This window comes from Calidris pugnax, unplaced genomic scaffold (genome assembly GCF_001431845.1).
Source record: "Calidris pugnax isolate Ruff unplaced genomic scaffold, ASM143184v1 scaffold24, whole genome shotgun sequence".
NCBI classification, from domain to species: Eukaryota; Metazoa; Chordata; class Aves; order Charadriiformes; family Scolopacidae; genus Calidris; species Calidris pugnax.
The window spans coordinates 27495998-27522986 of NW_015090922.1; the positions used below are offsets into that span (position 1 = coordinate 27495998).

General features: G+C 43.1%; 1 protein-coding gene across 3 annotated transcripts; it reads left to right on the plus strand.

The window, feature by feature from the left end:
• On the plus strand, positions 1 to 26352 carry CAPN9 (calpain 9). Of its 3 annotated transcripts, XM_014951270.1 has the most exons (21): positions 4 to 507; positions 5174 to 5243; positions 5721 to 5839; positions 6446 to 6579; positions 7189 to 7357; positions 8667 to 8750; positions 9001 to 9086; positions 10792 to 10869; positions 13509 to 13669; positions 14353 to 14510; positions 15214 to 15270; positions 15660 to 15811; positions 16436 to 16472; positions 17983 to 18063; positions 18565 to 18622; positions 19180 to 19244; positions 21651 to 21719; positions 23132 to 23210; positions 23877 to 23993; positions 25030 to 25088; positions 25906 to 26352. In XM_014951270.1, exons 1-21 carry the CDS (start codon positions 295 to 297, stop codon positions 25930 to 25932), a joined length of 2073 nt encoding a protein of 690 aa, XP_014806756.1. In that variant the 5' UTR covers positions 4 to 294; the 3' UTR covers positions 25933 to 26352. The 3 variants fall into 3 exon arrangements, 2 of the variants coding, with proteins under 2 accessions (XP_014806757.1, XP_014806756.1); XM_014951271.1 differs by lacking the exon at positions 15660 to 15811 and having other exon boundaries at positions 2 to 507; positions 15214 to 15422; XR_001413053.1 differs by lacking the exons at positions 25030 to 25088; positions 25906 to 26352 and having other exon boundaries at positions 1 to 507; positions 21651 to 21723.
• The last annotated feature ends 637 nt before the right edge of the window (positions 26353 to 26989 follow it).

Sequence of the window (26989 nt, forward strand, 5' to 3'; positions counted from 1 at the left end):
TGGCCGCTTTCCGCTTTCCTTCCCTGTTTGCTTTCAGGGTGTTCGTCTCTGCTGCTGCTTGGGAGCACCAGGGAGGTCAGTCTCGCCCTGCAGTTCAAGGAGACACGGCGGAGGAGGGCTGGAGGACACCACTGGCTTCCCCACAGCACACTCCTTTCCTCCCCCTTTTCCTTGGCAAGCCTCTAGGGGTATTTTTGCTCCCTATTCTTTCTCCTCCTGTTCCCCCCCCTGCCTTCTGCCCCCCACTGCCTGCCCAGCCTCAGGTCCCCAGGGATTTGTCTCAGGGAGGGAGCCATGCCCTACCTGCACCAGGACTCGAAGCCAAGGCTGCCCGCAGTGCCCGGGGCTGTGCGTCCCACCACCAGCTCGGGGAAGACCTACGAGGAGCTGAAGCAGGACTGCCTGCGCAGGGGGGTCCTTTTTGAGGACCCCGACTTTCCCGCCTGCAACTCCTCTCTCTTCTTCAGTGAGAAGCCGCCTGTCCCCTTCATCTGGAAGAGGCCTGGGGTGAGTATGACATTGTGCAGAGGAGGACGTGCCTTTCTTTCCTTTCATCCTACCAAAAGTCATCACAGACATTGCTGTGCTTTGGGATCTCACCAAAGACATGGCACGTTCAGGGAGATGTGGAGGCAAAGTGCGGTGGGGAGGGAAACCCTTCCCCACCTCAGGGACAGCGGCACGGGATGGGGATGTCACCCACAAAGAGCTCAAGCTGTGGGATGAGAGGGCTTGGAAGACTTCACCCCATGTTTTATATGTAGCTCGTTGCATAGCCACACTTTATGCATGTATATTTATGTATGTGCATAAACAGCCTGTAATCAGCCTCCTCTCGCATTATTGCCAAACAATAGCAATGTTAAGATGAAAATAAGAGGACATGCAAGGAATTAAGGGTAAAAAACATTATGATGTTCTAACTATGTAAAAATCATGTCATTAATGTAGGAAATTCATAATTAAGGTTAAACTAAAAAATTCAGACATTTTAACTTTTAGAGTATGAGACCTTCGTACTTTACTTGCTCACTTGCATCATGAAACACTGGGAGATTACGAATACATGCCATGGTTACTGAGCCATTCAGCAGTAGCCAAGGGCCTGATGAGTATCTCTTAATGCATCTTGCATAACAATCATTAATAACACAGCAAGAGCCTGAAGCTTCACTAGTCACATGCTCTCGGATCACAAACCCAACATCACTCCAGGTTTATTCTCCCCGCCTAACTGTAACTAATAGCCACGGAAAATTTGTGGCTACATTTCATTTCTTTGCTAATGACTGGTGTTTACTCTCTTTTTCTTCATAGTCTAAAAGCTTCTCCCTTACTAGAAAACTTTCCTTTGGCAGCACTGATACTAAGGGACAAAGAGAACAAAATGAGCTTAAAAAAGGGTTTAAATTTTGGCTTAACTTAGTCCACAGTGATAGGCATTCAAATACCTCAGCATCTGACAGCTAACATAGTGCTGCCACAGAGCAGAATTAAAGCTATTACTCCTGGGTAAGTTTCAGCTATGAAAAAATGGGAGTTCCCTACACATGATAAGTGTAGTCCCTGCAGACACTGCTACTTGCCTTGCCTACCTGTGCCCCAAAAGCCAGGTGGGCTGTGGGGCTGCCCCCCAGCACAGAGAGCAGGGCTGTGGGGCTGAGATGCTTTTGGTGTGGTGACTCTGGAGCGCTGTGAGGCATAAAAAATGCAAGTGCCTGTGACACTAAATCAGAAAGTATGATTTTTCTTTGGCCAGCCATTACATGCTGGTTTGTGTGTTGTTTTTTTTTTTTCCATTTGGGGCTTCACAGGAGTTAAACTTTGCTTTAAAATGTGATCAGGAGCAGCTGAGAGCTTGTGTGTCCTTGTGTGTGGTACCCAGGGACAGCAGAGAGTGGTCTGTCTGTTGTAGTTGTCACTCCCTCCTTCAGGATCTTTGCACGCTGAACTGGAAACATTTCCAGGATGAGTAAGTTACCTGGAACAGGATCTGACTTTACGCTCCAATTCCCACCATGCAAAACGGTGAACATTTGTGAGGTGCACAGCGAGAAATAAAGCTCAGGGGAGGCTGAGAGGATGTGTAAGGACAAGGTTTTGGTTATGCTTTTCTCTGGTTCCTCAGCATTTGAGCTAAATCAGTTTCATCCCTATTATCCCTCAGGAACAGTAGCAAAATAGAGGCACAGTAACACCATTTCAAGTTAACACGTTTTACTTTGCAAGTGGGATAAAGGCCTGGAGCCAGGTTAGATGCCATGGCTCAGCTAACAAAGCTGCGGTGCTGGAGAGGGCAAGCACAAGCACACGGCCTCTCTGCAGGGTATCTGTGTTCAAACTGCTTTTCACGGCGACTGGTTTTACTGCCTCTCCTACCAGGATTTTACAGTAGCTTGAATGAAGTGCAGCACAATACACGCAGGAGATTTCAGGGTCAAATAATGTTAGTCTTCAGATTTACACCCTGATAGAGCTTAATCTTTAGTAATGACTTAGTGAGACTTTCTTGTTATTTCGACATGCGTATAGCTGCATGTTTATATGCAGTGTGAACAAGACTCTCAGCTAGCCCTAATCTGTAAATCTCCCACTACAACGTGTGCTACATGGATCTGCAGCTGAATATCTCACTTTCTGCATAAATCTTAAGTGCTCTAAAATTCAGAAAAATATTTCATGATTTTGTGTAGAAATCCCTTTTCATTACAAATTAGACCTTTGAAACTATAATTTATCAAAATTTTTTGATAATCTGAAAAATAGAAGATCCTTTTCTCTTTGTATATCCCTTCCCTTCCCTTCCCCTTTCCTTTTTCCTTCTTAATTTATATCTAAACAAATTACTGTGATAAATTCAACAGCTCAGCGTCTAGGAAAGTTAGACATATAGGTTAAAGAATGAAAAAAAAAAAACAACCCAAAAAAGGAAAGACAAATGTTCTTTATCAGTGTCAAATGAACCCATGGTCTACAGGAAGAAATAGAAAGGAAATTCTTATTTCAGCCACTGGCAACCAGCATGACAGGTACCGTCTGCTGGAACCAGGCAGAAAAATGTAATCACAGAAACACCTAAACAGCCCCAGCATCAGCCTTCCTTAGATCTCCATGTACCCCTGCTACGAATGTGAAACAGAGGTGCAGGGGATGAAATTTGTTTTCCTTGGAGTCTAAAGAAACATAGGTTTGATGTAGTATCAGGAGAGTCCTGGATCACCTTGTTTAATCTCTCTGAGGGCTGCATGTCCCTACTTCTAAGCAACATCCTTGTGCAGGTGAATCCTTGAATTACTCTGTGCTGTGTGTGAATGCAAAATCCACCTCTGGGTTTTGTCTTTTAACATGCCATGAAAGCCTTGATACACATTATTATACCATCCAGTCGGAAAATCCCTTTAAAATTAATATTGTTTTTGCAACATCCACTCAAAAACTGTGGTGTCGTCTTCTTTTGTGTAGCAGAGAATCCAGTCGAAATCCTTTCAATTCCTTCTTATTGATTTTATTATTATTATTTTGTTTGCTTTAGCCATAAGAGATTGAAAATATTTTTCCATGTGTCAGTTGTAGAGCTGTGTAATAAGCAATGAGCCATCAATCTAATGTTCAGACCCATGTCAGTGGAAAGGTTTTTATCTCGTCCCTTGCTAACAAACAGAGTTTCTTGGTAACAGCTAAATACAGTTCTTGCCACGAGAATTGTGTTCCCCAGGAGCAATGATGCTAAAACAAGGCATGTTATTAAAATTGAGCTACCTTATCAGCTGTTGTTATATTTATGCCTAAAGGCAATGAGCTGCATTTCCTATTGCTCATGTCCAGTCCCCACCAGACTGAGTGTATTTAACAAGCAGGCGGGCCAGGTAAGGAGGGGCTGCTGTTTGATTTCCCTTTGCTCCACACACTGGGGACACCACCGTGCTGCGGTACCTCCTCCAGGGCAACTGTGGCTGAGGCACATCCTGGTCGTCACCCCCTCCCTGGCAAAGACAAACAAAAAATATGTAAACCAGCTTCCTCCTGAAAATCACTTCTGCAGTGAGAGCTTTGCAGGAGCAGTGCTGGTTCACTGGGGACCATGTCCTGGCTCCAGTGGTGGCCAGCAGCAGATGCTTCAGCAATAAGTGCAGAAAGCTGAACAAAAGTACCAGCACCTTGCCCTGATGGCCTCACAAAATGCAGTGCTGTGAACCAAAGCAACTCAGTCTCCTAGGCCAATGCAGGGGTTAAATGAGTGAATGTGTTCTTCTATTCCACTCCCTCCCCCCACCCCGCCCTTAACTTTTTTTACTTTTTGGAAGCTCCTGTGGCTTATGCAGAAGGGTCTGGTCTGCTTCATGCCATCAGGGCAGACTGATTAACTACAGCCATATTCTCTATTAATATATGAGAGACCCTCCTCTTCCCTTTGCTATTCTGTTCAGTCTTCTAAATTCAATTTACAGTTCATGGCAAAGGTGAGAAAAAAGGGGAATTCCTGCAACATTTGTTGGTTTACCCTTGTAATTTTTCTATCCGGCTGAGGTACTAGTAATTGAACTAAAACAATCAAATAAATGCTTAAGAATGCCACCATGAGCAGGAGTCCCTCTGACCTCTGAGCACACAGGGTGGGTGGTGTTACCTCCTACTAAAAACTAACTTGGTAAAACAAACAAGGCTGGAGTCTAGCTTTGTTGTTTGCTCATTTGAGGAGGAAATGGTCTCATTATTGTCAGACACTGTATGTACCAGGTATTACCTGCAGATAAATAAATGGCTTAATAGTGCATTTAAAGGTTAATTGCCAATTTTAGGTTTTCCAATCATTTTGGAAAACAAACAAACAAAATAATCCCCTTTAGCCAGGGTTGTATCCTAACATTGAGATTCTGGACCAGGATGTGCTATGATACTTTAACAATTGCCTACAGAAGAATAAAGGATGCCAGCCTTTAATTGTCAGCCAAGTAATTATGAAAAAAAAATGAGGATAGTTGATTCTTTAATTGCTCTACATTATAATTAATTAGCGAAGATTCCCCATCTAGTTTTTTTGTGGTGGTTACACTGCTCCAGAATAATACAGCTGATGTGGCACACACTGTGCTGCACATCCAGTCTCAGAGTGGTGGTGATATTTTCCTGGCATGTTCTGAGTCGTTTCTGTGTCTCTCTCCCACCCTCTCAGGACATTGTGAAAGACCCCAAGTTTATCCTTGGAGGAGCCACGAGAACTGACATTTGCCAAGGGGATCTCGGTGAGTGATTCCCCCTGGGTGAACACATTCATGCCTACACCCCATGAGGAGCAGGAAGAACACCCTCACACATGAGAGGATTGTTGTCCCTCCTGAACTGGTGGGAGCAGTGAAGCTGAAGGTACTGGCCATGCTCACCCTGCCCACAGACACCTCTTCGGTAGCACCCTCCCATCCATGCCAGGGACCATCCCGGTACAGTAGGATTCAAAGTCAGGGCAGGATCCCCACACGAGGGTACTGTGAGCCCAAGGGAGCCTTTTTGTCCACCAGCACCAACTGCAGACTGTCCAGCTGCAGCACAGTCTCTGCCCTGGCTGGGCAGGTGTGTGTTTCCTGGGGACACATGGGCTGTCTTTTGGATTTCAGGAGGGGTGGCAGCTAACTTCCATAACATCTCCTCTGACCCCTATACCACCACCTTCTCCTCCTGAAGGGAAGAAAATTAGTGCTTTTTTCTCCCTTCTGGATTCACAGGTGACTGCTGGCTGTTAGCAGCCATAGCTTCTCTTACACTGAATGAAAAAACTCTAGCAAGAGTGGTGCCGCTGGATCAAAACTTTGGGCCGGATTATGCTGGAATATTCCACTTCCAGGTAAGATGAACGTCTGGCATAGCATGAACTCATTTCTGAGCAGCTGATCATTACATGTCATGGTGTATTTTGCAGTGGAGTTGCTGGTTATTATAGGGGAGACATTGAAAAAACAGGGATTGCTGTGCCTACACAGTTGTTTGTGTTTTGAGGAGCATCCTAGAGGGCTATGTCAGTCCCACAGGCACGCACATAGCCACTTCTGCTCTGTGAAGAGATATATGGTTTAGAACTTATTTTACATTTTCCTGGGCACACAGACCCCACTTAGGATATAAGGACTTAAAGGAGTTGGTCTCGATCTGTTATATGTGTGTGTCTTAAAGGTGTCTTGGATCACGTGGTGACCTACGTGAGTGACGTTATCCAGACAAGGAGCTACAGTACAGCTCTACACTTTTAGTATTAGTTTTTCCTTAAGATAGATTACCCTTCCTTCAGGACAGTCTATTGTGGTATAGTGGGAATGAACGATATACCTATGACTTCCAATCAAGACTAAGATTGCCGGTAATTTACAGTTAGAAGTACAATAAGGCCAACAGAGTCCTACACTCAGGAAATGACATGCAGTCAGCAAACTCGTGCCCTAACCTTTCTACATAGTTCTGGCAGCACAACGAGTGGCTGGACATCGTGATTGATGACCGATTACCCACCTTCAAAGGCCGTTTGGTTTTCCTGCACTCAGCTGAACACAATGAATTTTGGAGTGCCTTACTAGAGAAAGCCTATGCCAAGTAAGTGACTAAGCATACGTGACTCACTATTTGTGCATACATTATCCACGATTTGTACATATATTATTCACAACTCAAGTGAACAGCTTCTACCCAGTACTTTTTGTCAGTGGTGGGGGGTTTTTTTTTGCATTTGCTGCTGCCGTAATCGAAAGATGTTATGTCTATCTCTTGTGAGCTGGTCCAGCTTCCAGCACATCATTAGATACAACCCTAGCTGATACCAAAGCCTGAATCCTGCCATTTGTGTCTCTGCTGAGACCTCAATTGATGTTTCTGGCTAACTCTGAATTTTTAAATGATTTGACAGGTAACAAGCCATTGACGCGCAAGGTTATTCAGTCCTTGCCAACCTGACAACTGGCACTAAAGAAAGAAAAGCTGCAGGCTTTAAGGATGTGGAGAAATGAATGACTTAAAAATGTAATTAAGAAGGAAAGCAGAATGATCCCAGTACTCCTCCCATAGATCCTGGGTGCATTCTGGGGTACTTCTTTTGGCTTCAGTGCCATTGCTGCGATTTTACACCCGTGTGAGAAAGCTCTCAAACATGGATATCTATCTTCAAAGTTTTGAAAGCATGTCTCATGATCAGCATGTGTTTTCCAGGCTCAACGGCAGCTACGAGGCTCTGAAAGGAGGCAGTACAATAGAAGCCATGGAGGATTTCACTGGGGGTGTAGGAGAAATGTATGAAGTTAAAAAGGCTCCTGACAATTTCTATGAAATCCTGGAGAAAGCTCTGAAAAGGTGCTCAATGGTGGGCTGCTCTATTGATGTAAGTAAGAAATGGGATCTTCTCAGTTTTGTGGTTTCTGTGTTAAAATACCTACTTTTTAAAATCTGATTAAATGAATGACAAGTAGATGGATATGCATTAATTCTGCAAATAATAGTTGTGAGCTGATAGATACATAGTATTAATGTAGTCCTTAGTACAGTTGTTTAAAAGAAAAGAAAAAGATTCATCACTTTTCAGCACGTGATGGCCACTGTATTTATAGCAATAATGACATGAGTATGAGCACTCAGTGACAGAGTGAACTTTATTTCCTGACTTATTTGGTCACTTAACATTTAAATTGGCCATAGCTTTTTGAGGGCTTACTGGTTCTAGAGACTACAAAATTGGGCTTTGTTTCAGCCCTGAATTCTGTAACAACACCTGTGGGGACTTGGGGGACTCAAGACAATTTTCATCTTCTGGTCCTTGCTCACTGTGCTCAGTGGGAAAGGTGGTTTGAAATATATGTATGCAGGGTTTCTCCACCAGAAAGAGCAGCTGGAGAAAAATGTTTCAGAGCAAATGGAAAATCCCACCAAGCACAAAATGTTTAATTTCCCTTTCAGACAGTTATAACAAAGGCAAGAGAAGTGCCCAGACTGGGGCAGAAGGAAGGAAGCTTTCGTTCACCCTCTGCCCAAGAGCCTCATCATTGAACATTTGGCCAAACTGAGGGAGACCCAAACCCATTGCCTGCCTGACTGAAAGCAGAGATTTCCCACAAGCTCTCTCTTTTACTCAAGACTGTACCCTCAGCTTTGGGGTTCAGATTTTTCTGATTTGAGTTTCCTTTTCTCTCCTGATGAGGCTTTGCTGCTTGCAAAGGCTAACTAAGTATTCATTGAAATAGAGTAGAATACCCTTCACTGCCATCACTGCTCCATCAATGTATTTTTACAAGAAATGAGACCATATTAACATCTGATCTTGGTCTGAGAGCACATTTCCCCAACCCTTAAACTGACAGAAACTACATTTCAATGCAAGTTTAGATTGAGATCCCAGAAATGTAAATGAAATTGATACAAAATCACACGGGCAGAGAAGGTATTTCAGCCTGGAATCACCTTATTTTCCCTCTGAGTGAACAATTCTAAAAAAAAAAAATAAATAAAATCCTTTCCTTTCCTCAAAGGACACCATTGCACCAGCACTGTTGCATCAAGCAGAAAGACAAGTCCCCTGTTCATAGTACTTGTTAGCCGCTGACCTCCCACCTGATGCTTGGAAGTGACCAGGTGGCACTACTTGCAATCTCACTCTGAAGAGAGAGAGATTCACACTTTTTTTCCCCCTATTTCAGACCAACAGTGCTGCTGAGTCAGAAGCCAAGACCCCCTTTGGCCTTATAAAGGGCCATGCTTACTCCGTGACTGGCATCGATGAGGTATGTTCAGCAGCGCGGAGCAGGGAGAGACCTGGGGAGAAGATAAGGGGGTGTCCCCTGACCTCAGGTGATTCGGGGAGTTACCCTGGGAAAGTTTTGCAAATTCCCATCCATCTTTCCCTCCCACATCTCCTGTTGCAGTCTGTACCTTTTTCCCAGCTGTTACAGCAGCTTGCCCAGCCTTTATGTGCTGGAGACTTGCTTCCTAGCTACTGACACTTGACATTTTCTCTATTTCCTTTTTCCCCAGGTGAGCTATCGGGGTCGGCAAGTGCAGCTCATAAGGATAAGGAACCCCTGGGGACAGGTTGAGTGGAATGGCCCTTGGAGTGACAAGTGCGTGAGCTACCCCATACACATACATTTGGTCTTGCAAAGCCTAAATCCCAGCTGCTGCTCCACAGCCAGCTTTCTGCAGCCCCAGATATCCCACAGAAAGTTAAATCAAGAGTTTACACATGCTTAACAGTATTACTGCCATGTTACATATCACCCTCAGTATTTCCAAAGCTACTCAATCAAGGGGACACTGTCAAGGCTATTTAGCCCCCAAAATCTAGCATTAGGAAAAATCATGCATTAATATAAATGGGGAAAGTTAATTTTAAGACACTCATGACTGGAAAAAAATATAGATTTGGAGTGATTTTTTTTAATTTATTTTTTCGGCAAGTCTGTTGTTGTTGTACTTGTAACACAACATCCATATTTTGCCCTGCTGCAGGTAAACTGAAAACAGATATTGTAGAACCCCCTCTAAGTACCTGCCAAAGTTGAGGAAGGCACAACAGGATTGGTCTAAAAACCAGTCTGTTTTTACTACCAAAGGAAACAGAATTGCAAAATTAAAAAAAAAGATTATATAGTGAAAACCAACACTACTTTCCCCCAAAAAATACACTTCTATATATATTTTTGCACACATGCACCGCTTCATTTTTGTTTCAGTTTATTCTACCAAGTGTTTCTTATGACACAGATGTAGAAAAGAGAAACCATAACCTAGCTGGTCCTTTAAAATTACTGAGATGTAGTCCTCTGTAGGTCTACTTTGCATGTCCCTGTCCTTAACATGACTCAGAAATAAATTAAATACTTCCACATCAGCTCCGATTGTTTGTTGACTTGAAAAAGAAAAATGTGGATAATTGGTGTGTATAATGAGTGATTAAATCTCAAAAAAAATTGAGAGGTTAAGATCAGGACAGGCATCTGGCAATTCAGGCTGTTTACTGAAAAGACTGTCTCTGCAGAGCAGAACTCTGATTCTGCACTTGTGAGGTTTTCTAGAACTCAAGATGCAGGGGGACTCACAGATCAATATAGGAAGTTGTGTTAACATTTTGCAGTGGTTTCTGGAATTAAAAACCTCAGCATAAGGTGCCTGCTAATCCCTGTTTATCATGTCAGATTGGAAACACAGTAGGGTATTTCCAGTTTTTCCAAAAAACAGGTTTTTCTTTGGTTTTGACCTACCAGGTCAAAACAGCAGGAGCTGTCGGGGTGAGTGAAATAGAGGTGAAGACTTTACCTGGAACCTGTTATTTTAGCAAATCTCTCTGTACAGGGAAAGGAGCCTATCTGGTTCCCATTGACTCAATTTTGAAGGAACATCTGGCCTTAAATTACTGACAAGCCTAAAAGAAGAGATGGTGTTGCAGATGGATAACAGATTTTAGGAGAGATGTGATTTACCAACACCTTGAGGTTTACCAATAGCCCTATTATACCCATCCCCAACACGTGACAACAATCCCAACTCTGAGTGCAGGGAATATCTCATGCAGGACCATTCTGGAGAAGCTTTGGGACCTTTGGCACTCTCCTGCTCCCAGCTACATTAGTTGGGTCCCTGCCACCATGTGAAGTGACAGCAGGGTGCAGGAAACCTCTTAAAGGCATCCGTGTTTGTGTGTGTGCTGCTCAGATACAACACATCTGGAAGAAGAGCAGCCTGCTGCTGTGTCCAACCAGTCATTTTGAGCCAGGGGAAATTAATCACCACATACTTAGAGTAAAGCTTGGGTTTGTTTTCTTGCAGCTCTCCAGAGTGGCATTCTGTCAGCCTGTCGGAGCAGAAACGCCTGTCTCAGGCAGCGCTGGATGACGGAGAGTTCTGGTAAGGCACGGGATTTTGAAGTGTGTGGCTCTAATGAGAAATCAAGGTGCAAGTAGCCAAAATGAGTGATAAAGGAGAAGTCTCTAAGTAAGGATGTGCTCAGTTTCCTCCTAGGAGAGTGCTGGTAGAATGCTCACTTGATTTTCTGTGTGTTTCATGTGTGCACATGTCTATTTTAATAACAAAACCTTTTTGAAAGTCAACTTAGTTAATAGCATTAGCATATTTCAAATCCTGTGTATATGCCATGAATATAACACCCTTTAAATCCTTACTGTGAACAAAGGCAGGATCTACAGAAGAGAGCATTTTATTGCACTGTATCACCCATGAAATGCCTTCAAGGCTGACACTAGGCATTCACTGAAACAGAGGGGAGTCCTGAAAAGCAATAGTACTTGTTACAGAAAGTAAAAGAACACTAAGATATGTGTGAAATGATGGAAAGGCTTAAGAAAAGATGAAATGAAATAGACAAAAAAGTGGTGGAAATTGCTTTAGAAGTGTGAAGAGTTCTTCATGCCAAATTCACAATCTCAGACAGAGCAGATGGCTGACTTGCACACAATCACCCCCTTTATATCAACCATCCTGTGCACTACTGACAACACTGATCATATTTTCTAGGGCCAGATGCTCATCTCTTTTATGCAGACATAAATCTAGAAAGGTATGCAGTGGGGCTATTCCAAATTTTTCTTGCAAGTTAAACCAAAGTACACCTTTAGGTCTGAAAAGTGATTTGAAATAGACAACACAGGATGTTAAGTTGGATAAAATTATTTATCCCAAACTTTAATAGCTCTGGAGAGAAGTAGGTCCAGTGACCGATCCATTATCTAGGTATTTTTACATAGGATATTTTGAGTTATTTTGCTACTTACATTGCAAATGCAGTAGGACATTTCCATTTTTTCCAAAAACCTTTAGTGTTCTGGGTTTTTTTTTTCTGTTTTTGATCTGGCCACATCTGGAGCTTACAGAGTGAATGGAAAGGAGACACAGAGTTTACCTGGAACCCAAGTAACTCCCGCAAATCTCTCAGTACAGGGCATGACTTAAAGCCTGACTATGTAACAGAGGTACAAATGTGCAAGTAGGCATCAAATGAGCAATGAAATTCTTGAAAAAGTCATCTGTCCAACAGAGCTAAGCTGATAGTTAAGTAAGTCCTCAGAAGGCAAATAAAAATTAATGAATTTTAGCATACCTAGAGAAATGTTGTCTTTCCTCATCCACTATCTCAGCCATTCAGAGCAGAAACAAAACCCATTGGAACTGAAATTTTCACTGAAGGGGTTAAATGGACAAAAATAATATGCAGAAGATAAGAAATGCTTCCAAAACCAGTCAGGCAAGTTTGATACCAGCTAAACCCTCCACCCAGTCCATCAAACTTACTTTTCCTAATGCCTTTTGACTTGTGTGTATTTCTGTAAGGAGCGTTTGCCCCTTTGCCCCCTCTAAGCCACACCTTGATGGTTTCTCCATCAGGCTTCACATACACACTTTGCATGAGCAATGGATATGATGTATCCCTAAAGACATTAAAATGGCTAGATGAGGAAAGAGATGAGCATAGATGCTTCTCTCCAGCTTTCACTTTGCTCCTGCTATGGTCCTTGCTGATGCGGTTTAGCTGAGGAGGTGGAGACTGAGCTATATTGAGCCGCTGAGGACTTTCAGCCAGTCTATTCACCATTCCTGGTGGTGACTTGACTTCCCTCACTGAAAAGCTGGGGTAATTTTCATGACCTGATTTGAAACCTGCTGCTAGAAATAGTGTGTAGCAAAGTAATTAGGTCCTCAAGAGTTCAAAACTCAAACACATCTGTATTCCGGCATTTACTTCCTTCTCCCCATGGTCATGTATATGTGTTCACTTTGGGCATAAAATAGATGTAGCGCAATCTTCCTGACACGGTAGCAGGCAGCAGTGTTCATGCCACCTTCAAAGGCAGGTTGGAACTGCTACTCAAGTCCAAACACACCTTTTTTTGTCCCTCACATTTCGTGTATGTTTTTGCTAGGACAAGGTCCCAGGCACCCACAGAGGAAGGGAGGGTGAACAACTTGATCCTAGGCACCTTAGCAGAGGCCCAAATGTGACCTTAACTGCAGTGCAGACAGGCTAGTCATGCCGTGGCTTGGCTAATCCATCACCGTGTTTCCCTTGTAGTGCTGTCATGCAGCTGGTGTTGAACACACAACGGATTGGTGGGCAGGCATGGCTCCTGCACAGACACCTGCCATCCTTTGGTTGGCTCTCTAGCAATATAGATGCAGACATTAAGTCCAGGATGATGTTGGTGAAATACCTCTTTCCACAGTAGGTTTTGTGCCATTGTTACTTCTTTTCATCTCATACTCAGCTGTAACTGAATAAAATCAACGGAGGTATAGTGTAAAAGAAGGGTGTAAGAGCTGTCAGAATCAGACCTAGACAATAGTGTTGCCTGTGTTTTACACCACAGTGAGTGGATTCTTGCCTGGTGTACATTGGCATATCTCCATGGTCACTGAAACTGTTAAGATCCACACAAGCTGGTGATCTGGCCATGCGACACTGTAGGTACTTCTGTTGAACATCCTTCACTGAAGTGAATGACTGTCTGTTCATTCCCATGTCTTTTGCTCAGGATGAAATTTGAAGACTTCAAAGTGCATTTTGATAAGGTTGAGATCTGCAACCTGACTCCAGATGCCCTGGAAGACAGCACTGTCCACAAATGGGAGGTGACCATCCACCAGGGAAGCTGGGTCCGGGGATCCACTGCAGGAGGATGCAGAAACTTTCTAGGTAAATAAATGGTGCTTTGAAAATGAGAAGCAGGCACTGAAGTCCTTATCCACCCTCAGCCACCTCTTCTGTTACCCCATAGCCAGAATCGTGGGTGCAAGCTGAGTCTCAACTAGCAGGAATCAGCCAAAGGGACAAATGTTCATATGGTCCCACTTGGGACTTTGTGGTAAAAGAGCTGCTTTCTTTGCTCTCAAGTTCGTTGGATCTGATTTGCCTCTCATTTACATTTGCATGAGCAGGACTAGCTCCAAATAAGTCAACTAAACTGCAGCAGTAAGTGTAAAATGAGACGAAAACCGAGCTCAACCACCATGTTTATGTGGTTCTGAAGCAACATCACGCATCTGAACTGTGTTACTCCAGGCTGGCACCAGCACTATGGGATCACTGTAGCTATGTTCTTTTAGCAAAATCCCATCTAGCAACTTTATTTAAACCATGGTAACTTAATAAAATATCAGGCCTAAAATCTTTTCTGCACCTAGTTCCATGAAGGACTTTGGCTTATTTTCTGCAGAGCTTAATGGAAAGAAGCATGACAGCTAATGGAAAAACCAAATTTTAGCAAAACCTCAGCTTAATTGTCCTTTTTGTCTTTTTTTTTTTTTTTTTTTTTCGGTAGTAGGGATGGTGTTATTATTCTGAGGCAAGAAATTCTCTGGTATTCTTTACATTGGCAGACACTTTCTGGACAAATCCACAAATCAAGCTGCATTTGACAGAGAAAGACGATGGGCAAGATGAGTGCACATTCATAGCAGCGCTGATGCAAAAGGATCGCCGTAAACTCAAGAAGCTTGGCGCTGAAATGCTGACCATCGGCTACTCTATTTATGAGGTACTCTGTTGCTTTTATAGTGCAGTAGCCACACTATCAGTATTAGCATCTTTCTCTGGGTTTGTACCCCTGCCAGTCATCATGTATTTTTAGGGCAGTTGCTCTTAAAATAATTTTCTCGGTTACATCAAGACCCACAGAGAATTTTGACTTGGCTGGGTTAGAATCCTCTCAGAGGAGGATTTAGGAGTCCCCATGGGGCCGTGGGTTCCCAGGATAGACTCCTCGGCCCCATGATTCTGTCATCCCCTGATTGGCTCCCAGAGAGGGGATTTTGCTTCTTTTGAGCCTCTTGGTGCTCATGTCACACAGGGGTGTCTGTCCCTGGGAAATCTGCTGTCACTGCTCTGTGACACCCCACCTGGGATAGTGAGGCTGGGACTGGGAAATCTGTTGTCACTGCTCTGTGACACCCCACCTGGGATGGTGATATTCAATGGCAGGGAATGTTTAAGCAGGAAGCCAATGTCCCCATGTCCTCTTAGACTGCCTTCTGGGTGGGAAAGGACCACCGATAATGGGTCCTTGCCATAAGGTGGGACATAGGTTGCTGCAGGCACTCGAGTGAAGGGATGAGACTCAGGGTTATGATCAGGGCACAAGCTTGTGCCAGGCAAAGTTTGACACCATGATTGGTAAGAGGGCAAGAATGACCCCCAGCAGACAACAGCCAGTGCAACACTGCCTTCATTTCCACCCATAGAGCCCTGGACGAGATGGACACTTGGGCAAAGACTTCTTCAGGTACCATCCCTCCAAGGCCAGGAGTAAAACCTACATAAATTTAAGGGAAGTATCCAATCGATTCAAGCTACCACCAGGCGATTACATTCTTGTTCCGACCACGTTTGAGCCACACAAGGAGGCAGATTTCTGCCTGAGGATTTTCTCCGAGAAGAAGGCCATCACTGAGTAAGTCAGCAGTGAGTCCCAAACCCTCCAGCACTTGCCCATGTGTGGGGCCAGTGGCTCTCTTGGGAGCATCTGGCTGCTGGGTTCCCAGTCCTATGACAGAGCCCTAGCATGGGAAGCTCCTGATGGTTTTTTTTTTGCATTTCACCATTTTTGCTAAACCTGACTTTTTTTGAGAGGAGTCTAGGAGTTGGGGAAATAGGGCTTGCCATGGTGAATCTTCTCCATCCCTCCAAGGCCAGGAGTAAAACCTACATAAATTTAAGGGAAGTATCCAATCGATTCAAGCTACCACCAGGCGATTACATTCTTGTTCCGACCACGTTTGAGCCACACAAGGAGGCAGATTTCTGCCTGAGGATTTTCTCCGAGAAGAAGGCCATCACTGAGTAAGTCAGCAGTGAGTCCCAAACCCTCCAGCACTTGCCCATGTGTGGGGCCAGTGGCTCTCTTGGGAGCATCTGGCTGCTGGGTTCCCAGTCCTATGACAGAGCCCTAGCATGGGAAGCTCCTGATGGTTTTTTTTTTGCATTTCACCATTTTTGCTAAACCTGACTTTTTTTGAGAGGAGTCTAGGAGTTGGGGAAATAGGGCTTGCCATGGTGAATCTTCTGGAAGCTTGACAAAGTAGAGTTTCTGGCTGCCTGATACTATTCAGTAATCTGTGAATATGGCAGTGTTTGTTTACTCTCAAAGTTTGTCCAAATGTCAATTTTATATTTTAAAAGGGGTATTGAGGAAAAAGAGTGTACACAATGAATAAAGAATGAGATTAGCAGACAGCATGCACAGCTGTGCCCTCCCTGAATCCTACTTAGACTCTGTTTTAAGGGCTTAGACCAAAATTTAAACAGTGCAAAAATCTGATAGTCTGATGAATTTTACCTAAACTTAACATGTTCAGTAAAAAATGCAGCTTTATCGTTCACCTCTGGAAAATGTAACAAGCAAGCTTCCACCCCAAGCAGATGTTGAGTATTTTCAGATACTGAATAAGGTTTTCTTTTCTCCAGGGATCTGGATGAAAATGTTGCCATTGATCTCCCTGAGGTAAGTCTACAGAGTTAAAATAGCAAGAGAATAGCTCAGCAGAAGCCAGCACACACTGCTTTTACTGTCTTTGGCTAAAACATGTTCATTTCACAGGAATGTTACACAATTGCCAGCTTTGTGTTTGTGAACTGAAACAGTCAGTTCTGCTGAATATGGTAAAAAAGCTGTAAGAATCGAAATCATAATTGTTATGCTTCTGCATCATCTTCAAGGCAGTCAGCGTCAGCCAGCACTGGAGGCGGGTGTCAGCCACCACAGGTGTTCTGAAAGTGCACCCGTGAACATCAGGGAGGCATGTGGCCATTCACATCTTTTAAAATTCTATTTATTATGAAAAAATATAAGGCAAGAGAATTTCCTCAGACCTGCATTCATTTTGCATACAAAATATTAATATTTTACTTATCAATATCCGCAGGGCTTGGTAGGGCACGCTCGATACACGTGTGCCTGCTGAAATGATTACATCCTTTTTGTTTCTGAATGGCCTGGTTTGCCTGCTGAGCGTTAATTGCAGCTGAGTCTGAGTCAGACCCTGTTTAAGTGTATTCCTGCAAATAAGCCATTGATTGTGGTGTACTTTCCCGTGGAAACAAGTTAAGCCAAGATCTCATGCATCTCTCTTTAGTAAAACTGTCCTCCAGGGACCAGTTAACAAGTGTGTCTCCATTTCTGAGATCTCAGGGCCATGTTCAGTAGCAAAGTAAATCTGTTCACCTCTCCTGGTATCATTAGGGGGCTGCATCCAAACTTGAGCAGAAGGAAACGAGGAACATACATACAGTCAGAAACGTGTAAGTGGCCAAGCAGTGTCACCACGACCATTCTGCTGGCAGTACGCTAAATAGCACCCATGTTGTATCTTCTCTGGGTAGAGAAAACAAAGTCCAGTTCTTTGCTTCCTGTGTTGTGCTGTTGCCTTCTTTTTCTCCATCTTTTGGCCCAAGAACTGCTCTCTGTTCACATGGCCATCCCAACTATGGCAGTGACTCTACACTATTGCATCTTTCTGCTCAGTGGTGTAGACTGAAGCCTGAACTCTACACCCCTGTGACTGCACTGAGACACTCAGCTGGTTGAAGGTGCTCCAATTGAGTAATGTGCCAAAGTGCAGCCACCTCTGGCAGGTGCTCTCAAGAGGAGCAAGAGGTCTCTGGATGATGCCACTGGAAACTGCTCAGTAGAGCTGTGGTTGTTCAAAGACTAGGGAAGCACAGCGGTGCAGGGCTGGGATGAGAGGAGAGGTGTTTTTCAGGATGAAGGCTCTTGGTTTTGAGATAGCCAAGGCAATCGCGTACTATGCAATTACCCAGGTGAAGGAAATTAGGGGCTGGGACTCCCCTTGAACAGCTAGATGGCTGGAAGGCCTCAGGTCTAGCAACGTTCAGGAGCAAGGGTACCCCTATTTTAAGATGTATTATGGTACCCTGATGCACAAAGGGACTGTGTGCAAGAGAAATGTCAAGTTGTACAATTCTTATAATGACTTGTGTGGTTGATGTTTCAGCCTCCAAACCCAACCCCAAGCCCACAAGAAACTGAAGAAGAAACACAGTTCCGGGCACTGTTTGAGCAGATTTCAGGAGAGGTGAGTATAAACCCCTTATAGGCCATAGTAAGATGTAGAAAGAAAGAGGACACTTCTGCTCCCACCCAGGGCCAGATGAAAAAAAAAAATGTGTATTTTGGGAGTATGTTTAGTTGTAGTGTGTTGTTTGGGCACCAGATGTCACCATGCCTTGTGGCTAGATGAAGAAGGGTGCAGTCCTTGGTGAGCAAGCAGGAGTTCCAAAGCTAGAACTCAAGCTCTGAGGAAGCCTACATGGCTCAGTGTCCAGCTGCAGTTTATTTTTTTTTTTAATCAATGGTTCCTGCTTGAGATCTCCTTCAGACAGCCTTATGCACTCCTGTATTTTGCCAACCCTTTAGTTTTTAGCCTTTTCTGGTATTTTTTTTTATGGTTCTCTTATCCTGAGTTGCAATAAAGTACAGATGGGCGATGTTTGTGTTTTCTGAGGTTTTGGTATGTCTAATTAAAGAAACATTCAAGTAACAGATGCTATAATTTTATTTTATTTTTTTACTTTAGGACATGGAGATATCTGCAGAAGAACTCGAATATGTTCTGAATGCTGTACTAAAAAAAAGTAAGTGCTGATAAACTCAAGGGCTGTAAAGAACTTTAAAAGCTGCCAACAAATTCACTTACAGATGGAAAAATAAAGGCTGTGTTATAACTCCTGCCTGGTGTCCTCCAGCCAGCCAGGGCAGAGCCAGGAAAACATCTGGTCCATGGTCTAACCCTGAGCTTGTGCTACCTCCAACACAACCCAGGTCAGCTCAGTGAGGCCAGGTCTCCATTCCACTCCTGCTCTGCTGTGGAGAACAGACACTGGGCTGGGACTTGGAAGACCTGGACATAGCTCATGGCTGCTACAGGCCCTTTGTACAGTGGAAAACCTGTTGCTCTCTGAACCTCATCTCCTGATTTATGAAACAAGGGCAGTGTTTCCTGTCATGTCTTTAGTAAATACCTCCTCTGTCTGGACTATAGTTTCTCTATAGTCTTAATCTCCCAGTGCACAGGTCCTCTGACAATGGGAACTAAGACTCTATCTCTGCTTAGGAAATTCTATTTTCAACCTTCAGTTTATAAAAGGCGGGTTTGCCCAATGACTTCTTTCTTATTATTGTCCTTTTTCAGCAAAGAACATCAAATTCAAGAACTTAAGTCTCATTTCATGCCGAAATATCATTTCTCTTATGGATGTATCCTTTCAAATAAGTGCTTATGAGGCTAAATGAATACTGAATATAATTGTCCATAACATTACTTGTCACGTTCATCAGAGATCCAGAGTAGTAACATCATGGCAGAACACTATCCAAATCAAAAAGTTATGTGAAAGTTGTACCCTGATTTTTATTTCAGAAATTGAGGGCTAGGAGCTTCAAGACACACCATTTTCTACTCAAGGCTTAGAGGGAGATGCTTTAATGCTGAGCACCTGTAAAAGTAAACTCAAATTCATTCTGTAAAGAACAGTGCATTTTTCAAGCTGTCGTTTATTTGAAAAAGGCCTAGAAGAGATAACTCAAGAAAAGTCTGTTGTTTGGAGGGGTAAATTCACCAGCCAGGCCTGTGCATGCAAGTTACGGACCAGAAATTAAGATCAGCAGAGTGTTGAAAATTACTGATATCAAAACTGTGGGGTTTTTGACACCGGATCAAAAGCTGGAAAATCTGGTCTTTCAGCTAGATCCTGGAACTCCAGGAAGTATACATGTGGGTGAGAGTTTTCTGTCCAAATTTAGGCATTTGTGGTGTAGGTGGCTACATCTAAGCTAGCTTTCTAGACTTCCTTTGTAGATAGTGAAGAGGATGGGGTAATTATGCTTGTTCAGGATGCACCTACAACTGTGAGAGATGCTAAATGACTACTCAGGCATTAGGTGAGATGACTCACAGCCCTGGTACTTCCCCACCGATTTGTCCTGTGCAATGTTCTGGTGCCTTTCAAGTTTGTTTAGCATGGCTTCTCCTCAGGTAGAGCTCTTCTTTGCAGCGTGCTTTCCTCATAAACAATTTTCTAACATGTGAGACAAAACAGGTACAGTCTTGACAAAGCAAGTATCTAACATTTGGTTTATGTATTGCTTGTTCAGCTGAGAAGTTCTTGTCTTGCTTTTGTTGCTCCAGTCCATGACAGAGGTAACATCCTCTCAAATATTTCTAATGGAAAACTGAGAGACAAAATTTTATCCTGGTAAGGCTACATCCATAATATTAAAATTCAGTGCAGATCAGTCACCATTCATATTCAAAGAGAAAGAGGGGACCAGTCCTAAACTTCCTCCCTTGAAAACCAAGCTTCAGTAGGCAGCTGCTCCATGTTCACATCTCATCCTTACATGGCATTGGGACAGAGCCAGGGCCTGCATTTAACTCAGGAGCATGGCAGCAGTCCTAGGTTTACTATTTAGGATATAACTAAATAGTTTCCACAATTTGCAATGCTCCCAAGCAAATCTCTGCATAGTTTTGAATAAATGGGGAGACATCACTTCATCTGCTTTGGAAGCACAATGAAAACAGACACAATCATCACACTCTGGACGTGGCATTTAGAGCACAATGGACGAGCAAAATGACACGAATGCAAACCCAAGTCAATGCTGGCAGAGTCCCTTCCCTGTCATATGCCACCAAATTCCCTAGCTACAGTCACCGTGCAGTGGCACAAAGGGGTGGCAAGTTCTACATGACCCCAGGAAGAAGAACCTGGCTGGGTAAAAAGACAGATTTTTTGCGGGAGTGATAATGTCCCTGGGATCTGTGGGTGGCCTCAATAATGCCACCAGTGTAGGTGCTTAAATAACAGCAGGCATTAGCTAGACCCTGCTTGGCACATTTTGACCCTTGTGAGTGCTCGCTGAGCTAATGTCCATCTGAGCAAGGCCTTGGTCCTTACAAGTAAGATGGAAAGGGGAAGGAGAAAGGGTGGTTGGAAAGGGAATAGGCCCGTTCCTTATTTAGCATTTTGGAGCAAATGCCCCGTCCTTCATGTGAGGTGTGCTTGGACAACATCAGTAACTCACTAAAGTAAGTATTAAGACCCTCCTACTTCAAGCAGAGGGAAGGCGAAACAGATCTAATCACTGCCTCTTCGAACCGCTATACAGACATTTTTTTCAGACCCTTATGGGGGTTCAGATTTTGCCAGCCTCACCCCACAACTCCCATTAACTTTTGGTTGAGCCATCGCAACAGACCCTGGCCTAGATAAAAATCCAGGATAGTACATTGCTTGACTACCTCCTCCTTCGAGTACAGTAGCAATTTGTTTTAATCAGGTCATTCAATTCTCTGAATCATTTATATCCCATTTACATCCAAAGCTGTTCTTGACTTAGAACAATCTGTCTGTCTTTCTCCCATGGAACTTGCATTGCTCAGCTGTGATTTTATATCACATCATGTTCCCCAAGTGTCACAGCCACAGCCATAACTGTAACTGCTTGAGCTGCACCTCATGAGAAACCCTAGTGTTGGTTTCAGCTGCACCATAGGCTTTCCAGGCAACATATTTTCTGCTTAAAGGAACAGTACAGATAAATTCAGACAGAATTTGGACCTTCACGTAACAAATCATTTTCCTTAATTCAGATTACCAGACCAGTGGAAATGGGAAACTGGAATTTAATGAGTTCAAAGTTTTCTGGGAAAAAATGAAGAAATGGATAGTAGGTGACTCTATTCATTGTATTTGTTTCTCCATTTCATTAGCTATTTCCTGCATAGTTTATTATGTATGCACAGACCAAAATGGGGACAGGAGTGTTTACAAACCATGAATTTAACTCAAAACAAATGTTTTAAAAGTATGGGGGCTTGTTTTGGATGGTCAAAGACATTCTAAACTTTCCATGATGCTAAACCATAATGGTTTTCTGGAAATAACAGAGATTTTTGTAAGTAAATCAACTATGTTTGGGCTAAAGAATGCAATGGGCACTAATAAGGAAGCCAATCAAAATGAAATTTAAGGAGTTTCCATTGCTGCTGTTGCCCAGAAGAAAGTGATGATTCATGACTAGTAGGAAACAATCATTTCCTAAGTTGTTGCATTTCCGTTATTGATCTCTCAGGAATCAACTGTACTGAAGTCTGGGAAAGTGTTGATCCTAATTTTAAACACATTTCTGCCTTTGTATATGGCAGTAAGAATAAGCAGGCTTGCATAATCAGGCCACAGACTGAATATTCAAATAAAGACATCATAATTGTTTCCTCATGGTCATTAATATTTTCTCCTCAATTCATGCTTCACCCAAGCATCCTAAATATGCAGTTCTCTGTTCCTTGTCTATCCCATCAGAAATGGCAAATGCTTTTTCTGGGTACTAATGCCATAGCTATTTCAACAAAAGATGCATTGTTTTTTAACAAGGGGGTTTGAGAAATCCTTGTATCCTGTAGGAAGATTTCCACAAATATCTGATGGAAAATTTTAAGCTGAACGTGACGACAACTCTAAATAACTCATATTCCAAGGGAGAATTGTGCTTGTCATCTCATTAAAAGGATTGAATTTAACTGCAACTTAATAATTATTTCTGCAGCTTAATAATTATTTAATATTTAGGTCAAAACTCAAACCATTTTTACCAGTTCTCTTGGTTTTATAATGAATGTGACTACTTAGATCTTAGATCTAACAAGTGACAATCTCAACTTCGTATTAAACAATTTACCTCTAGCCTTCAGGACTATGGAAAAAAACATAAAAAAAAAAGATTAAGAGAATGCCTCAGTCACGAGTTAAAAGACAAATAAAAACACATCCTTTCCAGATAATATCACTTTTTAAAAAATCATGGAATTTTTTATGAAAGGCAGCTCTCAATTTTTGAATGCTTGGGTTTGGCAGTACTTGTTTAAGTTTTGCAACAACCTGTTTCATATGACAAAAAGAACTGAGACCCAGATTTGTTCCTCTTTTACAAAATCAGACTGGATGTACACCAAAGTCTTGTCAGCTTTCTTAAACACTTATGCTACATGGTTAGAGATAAATACCTTGCCTTTCTATGCCATGTCTGTCCTCCCTTTCAGATACAAATACTGAAATTTCCATTTGCTCCTTTCACAACAGAATATCTTTCTTCAATTTGACTTTGATAAATCTGGCTCCATGTCCTCCTATGAGCTTCGTAGTGCTCTTAAAGCTGCAGGTAAGACAAGCACTGCATTTTATCTGGGAAACCTATCAGGCAGATTGGCTGTGGGTGAAGACATCTGCAACTAGTTGTACAGGCTGAGTACCCCTGAACAGGAAGGAGGACTAGACATCAGAGAGGACCTGGGCACCTAGAGAGGACATTGAGTGGACGCATTGTGCCCCAGATAGCCCCAACCCTGCAGGGTAGTCAGTCAGAGCAATCTTTACATTTTTGTTGAACTCTGTTAAACAAAACAGGACTGCACATGTCAAGGTTAGACCCTGAAACAAGTCCATCTCCACTTGAGAGGTGGAGGAACAGTGAGTAAGATGTTTGTAATGACTAGCAGTCAATGCATTTGTATTTCATCACAAATTATTTTTATTAAAGTACCTAGTTTTGCAGAAATCCCTCCAAACTTCAAGGAGGCAGAATGGTCCTTCAAGCATCAAAAAGTGCATGGACTATAAACTGCAGTGACTGCAACATTTCTTGTTCAGAGTATGTTATTCATTGCAAGCTTAAAGAACTTTGTGATCGGTTCACTTTCTGGATGGGTATGTGCCATAAAGTATTCTCCCATTAACTGTTTTTCAAGATTAGTTAATAGAGATTTGCAGATTCCTCCCTGGCCTACAAGATTGCTCACTTTTCCTTTGTGTGTGTGTCTTTGGGAAGGATACCAACTCAACAACCACTTGCTGCAACTGATTGTCCTCCGATACTCTGATGAACAGTTCCAGATTGAATTTGATGATTTCCTGAACTGCTTAATTCGCTTGGAGAATGCAAGTCGTGAGTATCTTCTTCCTCTGGAATTTCTTCCCCTTCGGAAAAAAAAATGTTCCACTTTTGACTGTCATTGCACAATATCTGGGATCAAGTGTGTACATTGAATGGCTAACAGAAAGGAGCTGTGTTTAGCAATTGCTTTTAGGATGGCTTTTCTCCTGTAAAATGTAAAATGTTCTGCTGCTAACGGAAAATTTCCCCATGTGGATAGGGCCTGCTTCATAAACTCTGCAACAACAGAGAAGGCATGTGAAGAATGCTGGCAAAGTCTGTGTTATAGCCTTTCCTGTGGCTCACCCATGAGCTTAATTTGGGATCACAGAATTCCAAGGTCCAAATATTGCTTGTGCTTCATGCAAAGAGATCATTGGCATACACTGGCGCAGGTGTCTCCTCTACCTTTTACATAACCTGTCCTCTTTCAGCTGAAGATATGGCTCCCTGTACCTGGAGGCACCCTATGTGTCCGTTCATTTGTGCACAGGGTCTCTCTTGTTTCAGAGCAGAAGCAGTAGAGATAGGTAAAATTGCTGAATAAATGCTGAAGTGTCATTAGTTAGTCTGGCTCCAAATTCAAATCAAATGCAACTTGCTCTATGAGAAGCAAAATCGGCTTTCTTGAGTGATAATTTTTGTTTTGTTCTCTTTGCTTCGTGGTTCAACCTGTGGCAATAGAAGTATTGAACTACTGAGAGAGAAAAGTTAAATAAGTTATATAAAGAAATGCAAACTGCTTGGCTTCATTTTGGAAAATCATCCGAATCCCACTGTTTAGCACATCCAGAACACCCACTTTCAAGTCAAGTTCTGAAGTGAGACTTGTACAAAGGCCTTAAGTCAATGAGACATTTCCTCTTGCAAGGACTTCATTTTATCAGAGCAGCTACCACCACCACCAAGCAATCCTAAGTGGTCTGCTGGGATTGTGCTGGGCCCTCCCTCTCCTTGGCACGGCCACCCCGCGTTGTGGGTTGGGGAGCTCATGTTTGAATATGAATGAGGTGTATTTATAGCACTGGTGTCCTGTTTTTCATTTCAGGAGTATTCCAAGCACTGAGTGTGAAAAACAAGGAGTTCATTAACCTGAATATAGGCGAGGTATGAGCACAGCTTCATAAACACTGACAAAATGATGGGGCTTCTCTAGAGCTTTGTCCTTTTGTAAAAACCAATGTATTTCTGCATGGCACCAGGTGACATCCATGTCCACGAGAATGCAGAGGATGTGCTGTAGATTTCAGTAGTGCTGGGCTTTTACAGTGCATGCACTGACTACGTCTCCTCTGCACTATTTCCTTCATTCCTTGCCCTGTAGCATATTATCAGCTTCCCATTGACCTTTCTGGATTCTCTGCTTTTTCCTTCCTTGAGTGCCAGCTTGCAATGGGGAAAGGGGGAAGCAGCAGACTGTGACATGGGGGTCTTTCACTCTCCCTGAATCCCCCAGGAGTTCACATCAGATTCTCCTGTGTGTGTCCATCCTCTGCTTCTTGTACTGTTCAGAACAGGCTTGTTATTTTCTTGTACTCTCTTCGCCTCCCTGTTGCACACATGGGCTGGTTTTCATTTTACACTAACCCAAAGCTTCCTGGGGCAAGGCACAAAGAATTCCCCAGCACGACAAACATGGGAGCCCATGTGGACTGCTGGGATACAAGAAAAATCACTGCCACTGTCAGCATCTTGTGCTTGGAGACCTCTGCCTCCTTCCCTCCAAGCGCAGAAAATGCTGGCTGAGGTCACTCCTTAGTGAGAGGGCATAAAAGCCTAGTGACCAAAGGTCCTCTTCCCTGCATGGGGTCAATTCAGAGCAAGGCAGTGCTTTTGAACATCTCCCTTTCATTTGGGAAAGGGAGGGGGAGGGAAAAGGGCCTGAAATAATTTATTGTAAAGTTGATCTTTCTTCTCATATTAGTTCATCAACCTGGCAATGAACATCTGAAGAAGTCTGACTTGGATGCCAGGAGTTCCTTGTGACACTGCTGCTGAGACTTCTGCCCCAACAGCTGAGGTCCCCTTCACGTGCAAACTTTTCCAGGAACTTTCTTGCAGAGGAGCACACTTGCTGCCCACCCTTTCTGGTCCCCAGCCCTGTTGTGTTGTTGAGTTCAACATTCAGATCACATTTTTGGTTTATTTTTGGTAAAGCCTGATACTGGATTTGTTACTGTAAGAGGCATTTGGACTGGGCACACAGGCCTCGAGCAGACTGAAACTGATGTCCCTGAGTGACCACAGGCTTTTATGAAATAGGATTGTATTTAGTTTCAGGGCAGCAGAAACTACAGTGATTAAAAATCTTTATTGCTGCTTGGCTACCGATTACTGTAAGGTGCTTTTGAAAATATAAGGTTGAGAAAAACTTTGTTCATATTGGTGTTTATTTCCTGGCATGCTGTGTGGCTACATAACAAGTCTCCTGCCATAGCCACATGAATTGCAGTTTAATGGACTGCAATCAAAAGAGGACTAGGGAATGTATGGATGAAAGTTCATCTTCCGGTATTGATGACAGAGGTTCCTGCTCCAGACTTCCTTAGTAGGGTGCTTAAGCTAAGGTCTGACATGCATCAAAGATTTAATTTAGAGAAAAATCGCTGCATTGCGCCTTCCCTTAGTCTTTCCTCTGCTACCAACAAAGTTTCTCTGTTCCACACTTTGTCCTCTGTTGCCAAAGCCTGTCTCACAAACCGGAGTCGGGAGAGTTGCACACAGCTTGCCTTCATCTTCAGAGAAACACATGGCCTCTGAGACAGTGAGCTCTTGTGTAGGGTCATTTTCCCCCAGGCAGTCTGAGATTGTCTCACACCAACCATGCTCCAGAAAAATAACTGCAATCATTTTATATGAATTAAATGTAACCATTGGTAAGGCCCTGATCTCTGCAGCTATTCCTATCTTACATCTGTGACTTACATAGTATTTATTATTCATGTGATGTGGGTAGCCAGTGCTGACTTAAAAAATAACTGTAATAGCAGCCAGGGACTTAAGAGTTC